This window comes from Macrobrachium nipponense, chromosome 18 (assembly GCF_015104395.2).
Source record: "Macrobrachium nipponense isolate FS-2020 chromosome 18, ASM1510439v2, whole genome shotgun sequence".
In the NCBI taxonomy this organism is placed as follows: Eukaryota; Metazoa; Arthropoda; class Malacostraca; order Decapoda; family Palaemonidae; genus Macrobrachium; species Macrobrachium nipponense.
Window position 1 is genome coordinate 48639357 of NC_087211.1, and position 11229 is coordinate 48650585.

At 40.6% G+C, this 11229-nt stretch overlaps 1 protein-coding gene across 1 annotated transcript; it reads right to left on the reverse strand.

Annotated features, from left to right (window-relative positions):
• Nucleotides 1-3212: 3212 nt before the first annotated feature.
• On the reverse strand, nucleotides 3213-3671 carry LOC135196573 (uncharacterized). Its single transcript, XM_064223415.1, has one exon. It carries the CDS (start codon nucleotides 3669-3671, stop codon nucleotides 3213-3215), a length of 459 nt encoding a protein of 152 aa, XP_064079485.1.
• Nucleotides 3672-11229: the final 7558 nt, after the last annotated feature.

Genomic DNA, 11229 nt, shown 5'->3' on the forward strand with positions numbered 1-11229 from the left:
ATTCTGTCGTGACGTCAGAGACGCAAGCTAAGTATATGTCTGCCAGGTAAGTATGTACAAAACTTTATTGTAAAATAACAATATCATTTTGACAACGAACTTGATAATTATTGTAAAGTTTTTTATGTTCATGAAGACCCTGCAAGTCAGTTCTGCATTCGTGGTAATTGTATAACTTGTCTCCTTTCCCCAACAAAACTCGAATGCAGGACGGAACGAACAGCTTCTTGGCTCAACTTTTGAGGTGACCTGTCATCTAGTGTTGTGTAGTGATATGTGTGTGGATTTAGAAAGGGCGATTGCCCTGATTCTTTGAATTTTGTCGTAATTTGTTTCATTTGAGTGCCATTGATTTACAATTCCCCTTGAGTGATTAATTTCATTTGTCACTTAAATGTTATTATTTTTTGATATGTTTAACTTTTAGTTATTAAATTAATTTTAACTTTAAATTTATCAAATGTGTTTCAATATCCATCAATTTTATTTCATTTTTCCTACCTGTCAGTTTTATGGATGGTAAATATATTGATCTGATAAACCTTTATTGTGTTCATACTTCAAGGTTATGCAAATAACTTTTAGAAACGAGATAACACAGTGGTCCTCTAAGGTCTGATAATCAACCCGTGGGTACTCGTAACATTTTGAGAGAGAGAGAGAGAGAGAGGCGTGTACCTCTCTTCGTATCTTGTATAGCAATTTATGATCTACAAGGACTGCTCAGTAAGTGAAAGTGCTTAATTGTGGTACTATTCATTAATGATATTGGTGTGTTAACCTCGTTAATAATGAATTTGGTTGAGAGATATCTCTCGTAATTTAGAAACCGCAAAGGGAGTTACGTAAGGCTTTTAGCGGTTTTTGACCAAGTAACAACGTTAAGCATATACAGTCCACTAAGTTCATCTTTTTCACCACACAACGGATTTTCAGTCACTTTCTATGAACAGTAAGACTGAGTCATTGCCTGAAGAAGTCACATTGAATAGGAAAAATGGTTTCATGATCAGCTTGTTCAAGAGGAAGTATTTAATTTTGAGAATACCACCTCCTCAGAGAAATTTTTACAATTTTGGTATTTTCACTATTACACTGTTGTTGTTGTTGTTTAAGATTAAGCTGGCCTTGTGCCAGCACGGGCTCTTGCTCACAGAGCAGCTTGTATGTCATATTAGTTTGAGATGTGAGATGCTTAGGATATGCAACTTTATTGGTGATACATGAATGATGTGGTGAAGGTGATTTGATATTGAATGAAGGATTTGATGGGCAAGGTTGAAACCCTTTAAACCCTAAGGTACCCTTCAGTCGTAGGGAAAGCTGGATAGTAGTAAGTGTTGGCTAGTAGGAGAGACCAACAGATTGGAAGAATGAAGGTTTGAGTTGTAGGCACAGTTAGCTAGTAAGGTAGCTCGTGAATTTCTGAGACATATTCCTTTTCCGGTCCGCTTTCTTTGGGTGTGTGTTGTCTGGTGAGTGTGGTGGAGGGATAGTGATGAATGTGAAGGGAGGGTGATGAAGGAGGCAAGAGATGAATGGGGATGTGTGTTAAAGAGGTTTGTCTTTTTTGTCTTGCATGTTATGTGGGTTAGGTTGGGATGGGGTAGTGGTCATGATTGTTGGCACCATGTGCTGTCCGTCAGGGTAGTGTTCTGTTCCTACCTTGGTGGTGGGTAGGAGCATAGGAAACCTGCTAATTCATGGGTGTTTGCTAGAATGTGCTTTGTGATTTGAGTGGTTGTGCGTTCATTTCCTATGTACCTATCTCTTAGTTGCTCCGTTTCTGGACAGTCTTAAGAGGTAGTGTTCTAGAGGTTCTTCTGGAATTCTTTCGCAGTACTTGCATGGCCTGGGATCGCCTATTATCTTTTGCCAAGTGCATTGGTATCCCAGCCTTAGACGATGAATTATGACTGCTAGTGGTCTTGACATATCTCTGGGAATGTCATGTGGTTGCAGACTGGTGGTGTCTACATACCACTTTGCAGTGTTAGAGCCTCCAAAGACCGCTCTCCTGACTTTGCTTTCTTCTTGCACTTGACAGTATGCTGCGGCTTTCCTTTTAAGTTGAGTCAGTGAGTGGCTGATTTTAATACCTATGTTGTTGATGTGTAACCCGCTCTTTGCTAGGGAGTCTGCTTCCTCATTTCCTTGGATTCCTATGTGACTTGGAATCCAGTTGAGAGTTATCTGTCTGTTTCTGGTTTGGTGGATGTTGGCAATTGCCCATATGCTTGTCAGGAGTTTGATATTTTCTTTTGCTTTGCCTTTTGTGATGGCTTGTATTGCTCCTTTCGAGTCGGTGTGGATAGTTGTGTTTCCTAGTTTGTGTTGAGAGTCTTCTAGCGCTTTAGCAATTGCTATCAGCTCAGTCTGATAGAGTGGAGGCATTATCTGAGAGCCTCCAGCTCCCTTTTAGTGATGTCGAGTAGACTCCTGCCGCCGCCGCAGGAATGCTGAGGTCTACTGATCCATCTGTAAAGTATTCATTTGTGGCTGTCGTTTTCCTTATTGAATCTTGTGCTGCTTGTTTCAGCTGTTGAACGGTGCATGCTTCCTTGCTTGCTGGGAGGACTGTGTAGTTGATATTGAAGAGTTCTGGTTTCCAGGGTGCTGGTTCTACATACTCAGCGAGAGGAGAGTCTTCTCTGATGTCAGCAGCATGCTTTTGCATGCCTACTCTTCTCAGTGTTTCTAAAAGGTTGCCAGCGTATGTCTTGGGTGGGTCTAGTTCTTCGTGGAGATCAATGCACTTTTTGATCTCTCATTTTAGTGGACAGTTCCTTCCATTTTTTAAGGTTTTTAGCAGGATGGATGTGTTTCTCTGGTCTATTCTGTATGTCAGAGACTGTAGTTTTGTTTCATGTCTCAGAATGCATAAGTTAGTCCACATTGGAGCACCTGTGATGAGTCTCAGGGCATTGTTTTGAATTACTTCAAGGCTCTTTTGCTCTGTGCTTGAGAGACTGGTGAGAACAGGTGCGGCATACTCAACCGTTGACCTTATTGTTTGTATGTAGAAGGTTCTGAGGGCGTGATATACTGCCCCCTGTTGTAGAGAGGTGATCCTCCTCATGGCATTGTGTCTGCATTTGACTTTCTGCTTGAGTATTTCAAGTTCTTTGCGTGGGGAGAGTTGCTTGTTTATGTTTACTCCTAGGTATACAAAATTGTCTACCCATTCAATGGGTTCACCCATGAGCTGTATTTCATTTGGGACTAGACTGTTTGATGGCCATTGCTTTTGTCTTTGCAGTGTTGATTTTTAGACCTAGGTCTTTGCATTTATTTTCAATTTGTATTATTGCACTTTGCATGTTCTGGCGAGATCTGTGTCTGTCTGTGCTGACTAGGCAGACATCATCTGCATAAATGAATATTTCAACTCCATTGGGTAGGGTGGTTGTGGCTAATTTTTCTATTAATACATTGAAGAGGAAGGGGCTGAGTATGCCTCCTTGAGGTGTTCCATTCTCCAGATTGAGAAAGTCCGAGCTTGCTCCTTGGAAGGTGACTCTGGCCTGTCTGTTTTGCTTGTATCCTTTGGCCCATGCTAAAAGGTTGCCCTTCACCACCTTGTCAGCCAAGGCTTCAAGGATGGCTAGCTCATAAGCTTTTTCTAAGTCCAGAAAAACTACTATTGCTTTCCTTTCGTTGATTGTGGACATGACGTCTGCTAGGCATTCTTGTGTGCCTATGCCCTCTTTGTAGGCATATAGGCGATGGTGTAGAGATCCTGTTTTCCATAGCAGTCTGTTTAGCACCATTCTCTCTGCAGTCTTTTCTGTGCAACTGATGAGAGAGATGGGTCTGTAGGAGTTGGGTTCTTTGGGCTTGGGAATCGGCTGTGTATTTTGTTGGTTCCATTGTGTAGGTCTACTGCGCTCTGTGTATGTTCTATTGATTATATGGAGATGAACTGTTTTGGCTGCTGTTCCCCATGTTCTTCAGCATGCCTATATGCTGATGCATGTCTTGCTCCAGGGGCTGTGTCTGTTCCCTTTTGAAGGGCTTTGCCCAGTTCCATTAGTGTGAATGGAGTGTCTGGTCATCAGGGATATTGCAGGCCGTGTTAATGACTCTCCATCTCCCTGGGTCTAGTGCCACTTGCCTTTCTCTTCTGGTTTGTGGTAGGTGTGCCGATTTGGTCCTGTCGGCAAAATGTTGTGCAAGTCTGTTTGCTTCAGCTTGAGGGTTCAGGATGTGGTTGTGTTATCTTGGATTTTCCTGATATATTTTGTTGAACCATTTGAACATTTTTGCAATGGGAGTAAGTTCGGGTAGTCTGTGAGCACCATTTAAGCCAGGTTTTTCTTGCTTCACTTCTTTGGCAGTTTGTGTTGCATGGTTTATAACGTCTCTTAGGAGAGCATGCATCTCGTCAGTGGGATTGCGTCTGAAGAGCTTTCTTGTTCTATTTACTCTTGAGTTCATTTCCTTGATTCTTGTGTTATAGTACCAGCTGTCCTTGTGGGGGGTTTGGTTAGTGGTAAAAGTTTTCTTAGGCTTATGGCAGGATGTTTGCTGCATTATGCAGGCTACTCACAAAGTCCTCCTGAAGCGTGTTTATGTTTTGGGCCGGCGAGTTTGGAGGTACTGTGTTGCCCATTCAGTCATTTGGTTTTCAAATGTGGGCCAGTTTGCCAGGTCTTGGTCTCATCCTGGCTGGCGGGGGTGGGGTGGAGGGGTGGGAAGGGCGGGTATTTTTGTTATTTTTATGCTGGTTTTCAGTTGCAAAGTGGTCGCTGGTTAGAATTGGGTGCAATTTCCATGCACATTCTTCCTTCAGGTTTTGGGATACAAAGCTCAGGTCCAGTCTGCCTCCTCGGAGGTGAGTAGCTTCGTTTGTGTCATTTAGCAGTGCTACTTCAGGAAATTCTTCCAAAAGCAGATGTATGTGTCTGCCTGCTGCATTTGTATGTTGTTGGGATCGTAGGCATGGATGATGAGCATTGAAGTCTCCTGCAAAGAATGTTTTCTCTGGAGGCAGCACTGAAGAGGTTTTCTCCTTCAAGGATTTTGTCATGGCCTTTGTATATGTTATGAATGACTAGTGAGGTATTTTCTAGTCTTATCTGGATGCTTAGCGTTTCAATGCCTTGCCCACAGTCCATGTTTCTTATTTTCTCTGATGGAATTGTTGCTTTCACCAGGGTGATTAAACCTCTGTTTTCATTTGTGTGTGGGGTTTTGTATACTGTGTATCCCTGAAATGAGAAATTGTTGGTTTCTCTAACAAGAGTTTTCCTGTTAGGAGGACAATGTCATGTTTTTTCTACGAGCACTGTGGTTGCAGTGTGGCGTATTTTGAGTTGGCACTGTTTATGTTCCATTGAAGGATTTTTATGGTTGTGTGTGTGCTGTTTTTGTCGTTTGGGGTGTTGTTTGGGTTTTGATTGTTTTGCTCCATTTTAGTTTATCAATGATACTAGTGTTTTCCTGAGATCTGCTGTAAAGTGTTGCTCTGGGAGTAAGTGGTGAAGAACTTGTGATACTACTGATGCTATTTCCCTCCTGAGTTCTTCACGTGTGAGGATGTAGTTATGTCTGTTGGTGGGGGGATCTGGGGTACTAACCTGACTACCAGTACGGGTGTTACTCTCATGAACGGGGTGGGAGGAAGAGGGCATGTTGGGATGATTGGCTGGGGTGGGGAGAAGTGGCTGTTTTGGTGTGGAGTAGGGTAGGAAGGAAGTCGGCTTGGCATCTGGGACTTGCATGTTTCTCTGTGTGTATAGTGTGCCTTCTGTGAGTCTGGGGTCTCTGTTTTTGTGGGGCTTTGTTGGGGTTGCTTGGTGTTTCTGAATGGGTGGCTGGGGGTGTTGGGTTTTTTGTGATTGTGATGGTCCTGTTTTATGTGTTTGCTGGTAGTGTTGGGGTCTTTGTGATTGTGGTGGTTCTGGTTTGTGCATGTGTTGTTGGTTTGATTGCTGCCATTGTTTGGCAAGATTTCTTTGGGGTTCTTGCTGTGTGGTAGGTGGTTGTGAGTGTGATGTGTATTGTGTGTGATTCGGTTGTGCTGTGGTGGGGGGTGGGGGGAGATCCTTTCATATTCCATATCCTTAAATTTTAAGTCTTTCCATGCAGCCTTTGTACCATGCATGGTGTCCTTTATGGCAGTTGGGGCATCTGGCTGTTGTTGCTTCATAACTGAAATTTTAAGTGCTTTCTAGGCTTTGAATCCTACATTACTTTCTTAGCCGATCGTACAGTTTTTGTCACAGAACAAAAATAAAAATTCATGCCCCACACATCACTCCTCAGGCCTTCTTGTATTCAGAGGCCTACTTGAAGTGATACTTTGCCAAACGTCTGCCTCCCAGTTGAATAATGATTAGAACATGTGTACAGAGGAATCACAAACATTAATTATAATTAATTATTAAACTATATCACTTTAATAAGAAAACCAACATTTTAAGGATTCAGAGAAAATTATTTCCATTTTTAATGGGTAACTATTTAAAATCAAATGTCTAATCATTTCTTTATCATTCGGTATTTATATACCATTTGACACTTCTTACGATGATACCGCAAAATCTAATGAGCTATCTATAGAAACAGCGATATTTCTTTCAGAAACGAGAGTGAGGAGAGAGATAATGGTCAGTTTTTATTTCATAATTAATTTCTTTTTGTTTTATGTGACTCAAGCTTCAGTTATACTTCTTTTCGGTACCATTTTATCTTGTGGCGCCATTGCAATCTACAGGCTTAGTGTGTTACGTCATATGTTCTAGTTTCTTTTGTCTTATTTAATTATGTTTGTTTTATCAAGTTTTCTGTGTCTTTGCAATCTATGCATGAGGGATATTGTATTATGTTCCCTCTCAGTTTTCCATGCATGGTGTATCTTCAGCATAATCATATACAATTACAATAATTTATCAATCGACTACACCCTTCAAGATCAGTGCATTAATGGAAAGTGCCTCCATAATTATCAAGAGAGGAGAGACATTTAAATTCCCATTTGTGAACAAATCATTTTCATAAGCCTCCAAACACTGTGCGATCCAATAAAGGTCCTCTGTGAAATTCTGCAATCCATTTATTTCCCGCGATTTTTCTGCCATAAATCTCAAAAAAAAGGACACATCCTAACCATCTCTCCTAAATCATTATATACCTAAACTAAACATGATTTCGCTTCTGCACAATACAGGGCATCTTTAAAAGGGTATAATTCAAGGAGTGCTGCCACTTTTTTTTTTTTTTTTAATCTGGATATTGTTTGGAAAAATCCAAATAAATCTATACTGCAAAATTATCCTATATAAAGAAAAAATCTGAGGATTGTTTAGCTTATTTTTCAGCATCTGTTACTGGAAAAGGCTGAAGGGAAAATGAAAAAAAACAAATTAAGATTTTTGTTTTCCAGGTTATTGAAGAAAACTACGTCCACCATAACACCTAAGTTTGAGTAATTGATGTAAACAATCAATTTGCATAATGTTGGAGATGGACAGTATATTTTATTTATAATATGATGTATAATTGATTGGATATGAACTCCATAGAAAATACACAAGGGTTTCCGTTGCCTTCTAAAACATCTGGATATCCTAATCAGGACGAAAAAAAAAAAAAAACTGCAGATCTATGATTAATCTGTATGTGGCAACTGATAATGCCACGCACGGGTGGATTAAGTTTCTCAAGGCCCTGGATTTCCTTTCATAACACATGATCAATAGACAGCCATCGCTTGAAAAAGTGTAACCATCTACCATTAGTAATTTATTAGAGGCAGTATTTTTGTGAAAACCGCCGTCTTGCAAAAACCGCTTTTTTTAGAGTTTTATACGAGGAGCAGCACAGATTAAGATAGTAAAAATAAATCTATATTGGTATATGAGCGAAGCATAAACAAATATGCAATGTTTATTTAATACAGTACAAAATAATAAAATTGAAGAGTAAATCTAATAAAAACTATCATTTTGTCATGAGAATCAAAATCTAAAAACTTTCTAGGCTTTGGATCTTACATTTCTTTCTTAGCGGATCGTATAGCTATTGCCACAGAATAAAAAAGAAAAATGTCCAGTCCCACCAGTCGCTTCTCAGGCCTTTTAGTATTCATAGGCCTACTTGAAGTGACGCCTTTTCAAAGGTCTGCCTCACAGCGAAGTAATGATAAGAACATACAGAGGAATCACAAATAATTATTACTATTAAGTAAACGACGTTGCTTCAAGAAAACCAGCATTTTAAGGGTTCAAAGAAAAACATTCCCATTTTTGGTGGGTAACTATTCAAAATAAAATGTCTAACTCTTTCCTGATCATTCGATATTTATCTATGGTTTGACGCTTCTTACCATAATACTGCATAATAGAATGAGCTTTCTGTAGAATTTGACTTATTTTTCTTTCGGAATCGAGTAGGAGGGAGAGAGCTATCAGTCGGTTTATGCTTTCATAGTGTTTCTCTTTATATATGATGTGACTCCAGTTTCAGTTATACTTCTTTTCGGTGCCATTTTATCTAGTGGCGCTATGCAATCGACAGGCTTAGAGTGCTACTTCATGTGTTCTAGAATACTCTCCTTTTTTCTGATTAAATTATGTAGTTTTTCATGCGTCATCTGTGTCTTTGAAATCTGCGCATGAGGAGTATTACATGATGGTATTATCTTTCAGTTTCCCATGCAATTTGTCAAACTCACCTTATAACAATAAAAAATAATTTTTGAAATGTTAGGTTTGTAAGAACGACATTCGGGCGAATTTTCGCCCTTCCAATATAAAAATCTGTATATCCATATGTCCTCTCTTTTCTTCCAGGAACTAATAATATGTAAAAAGTTTTACGCCCTTTCTTTTGATGAATATAAGTCGGGAATCCGTTACCTCTATGTGATATTATTCATGTATTTTCGTCTGTGAAGAAACACATTCATGGCGGGGCCCTGTCACTTTTTGTTTATGTTTGTTCATGCGTGCGTGACAGACACTATGCTTCCGTCCACATGCCACGTTATGTACACCCTTATTTGCCGAATAAAATTGATTCGTTCGCTCTCATCGTCTTACTCAATCCTCACAATTGGTGACCAAGAGTAGGTCACCCAAGCAGTTTTGGCTTTGCCATTAAGGGACTAATTACCACCGCTCACCTTCAGAGAACCTTTAACGGACCCATACAACGCTTAGTCTAGGTTGTCCGCCATTAGCGGACTCGCAACGGCATTTCTTCACAGAAGTGTTTTGTCGTTCAGTCTTAACCCTTTCCGGTCTTGGGGCTTCTGGGAGAAGCCAACCATCTCTCTCATACTAGGTATCGAGGGCTTCTGACAGAAGCCCACCCCAACACCGTGCATATCTTTGTAATAGCTCGATATAGCATCCCCGAAATTGATCCAATCCATAGTCTGTTTTCGTTACTTGACGTGTATAAATTAAAGACAATATCTTCCCCACTTAACAATCCACAATGTGGCCACGAAAATAATATTCAAAACTACGCCAAAAACTCTGCTTGTTTCTGGCGAAGATCACTTCATTTTGCCGCGAGTTTCCCAGGTGAAAGTCTCCTCTCGCTACTTCTAAAACTGGCTTCATTTCCTCACGTGTTTTGTACTGTCATGTACCAAGTCGCCCTACATCTCTAAATTTGATTAAGAAGTAATTAGTGCTCTTCCCTCAGATCCGATACATAATTTTTCTGTCTCTGACGAACAATATTTACACTGCAATCCAAATTTCTAAAAAGAATAAAAAATATCAGTCGGCATGCGATGAGGTAGCTGCGTTTAATCTCATGATGAAATCGAAAACATTTCCTCTCCATACATCAGAATGATGCCGGTTAGTAAATTACTAATAAATAATTTCTAATTTTCCATAAATAAATCCTTTATCAAAGCTCATATATATATATATATTATATATATATATATATATTATATATATATATATATATACTATATATAGTAATGTTATTCAATGTAAAACGAAAAATGCGGAAACTGCAAGTTTACTGAGAGAACCATAAAATCTACATTTGAAACAATCCCAATCATATGGCAACATTATCATACAGGGGATTGTAATGGTCCAGGTATATTTACAACCAGTGTGCGAACCCTTTACCTTGCATATTCCCATCCTGCCTACCCCACTGACGTAGCCAAGCTTTCGTTAGTAATATGGGAGACAGAGAGAGGTATAGATGTACGTACAACCTGTGGAGTTTATGCACGCAAACATACAAGCGTGCGCGCACACAGCGCATGCATACACACACGCATATATATATATATATATATATATATATATATATATATATATTATATATTGTACGATATGTTCTTCAGCCATGCGCTGCTGAGCATGCATCCGTTATTGGTAATTCTGTATACGCTGTTGCGAGTCAGTTGGCTCCCGAGTATCCTGTAATAAAGTCCAGTCTTCAGGACGTTGTGTCATTCCAAACCCAACATGGCGCAGTGAGTAGGTAGGATAATGACAAGAACCATGCCCCAGATACGTCGACCACCCCAGGCCACGCCGAGGCGTGCCTCACCTGCAAATGCCAAAGGGCCTTGTCACAGGCTGTCATGGCAGTCACAGACGTTATTTGCAGACCAGCAGCGTGCCATCCGTTCCCTTCAGGATGCCCTTCCCGGTTGGTTTTTTTTTTCAGGAGCACGTGCCGGTTAAAAAAGTTCCTGTCTCTGCTGCCCCTGAGAAGTGTGAGGCGGTAATGTCTTCGGCAGCATTCAGATCCTGGAGACATTCGATGACGTATTGGATTCACCTTAACAAGTTCCCACCGCAGGATGTTGTCCTGCACACTAGGCTCAACTGTGTACCGGCGTTGCAACGTGCACTGGATGCTCGGTATTTCAGATGCCAAATGGAATGCCCTCGCCCCAGACGCGGCTCTGGACGCCATCGGGAATATTGTGTTGCGGTCGTCGAATCAGGCAGTTCAGTGGTCTGAATTCTTTGCCCTCGCACAAGGGCGCGAGGAATTAGTGAGCGACTATTTTTCGAGGTGTGCTCAGAAGGCCACCGACTGTGATTTGAGTGTCCCAAATGCGGGGAGTGTTTAATAGAGTACATGCTGTTGCGGAAAATAATGGTAGGCCTCAGTGACCCTGTATTAAAGAGGCATGTTTTTCAGGCATGTGAGACATTTAAGAGTGTAGATGCCCTTCAGGCACTGTGCTGCACTTTCGAAGCTGCACGCCAAGATGTTGAAAGTGTCCCGCGC

Bases quoted from the DNA above. Each gene is read 5' to 3' on its own strand.
- LOC135196573 (XM_064223415.1), bottom strand. From the start codon at position 3,671: ATGTCCACAATCAACGAAAGGAAAGCAATAGTAGTTTTTCTGGACTTA.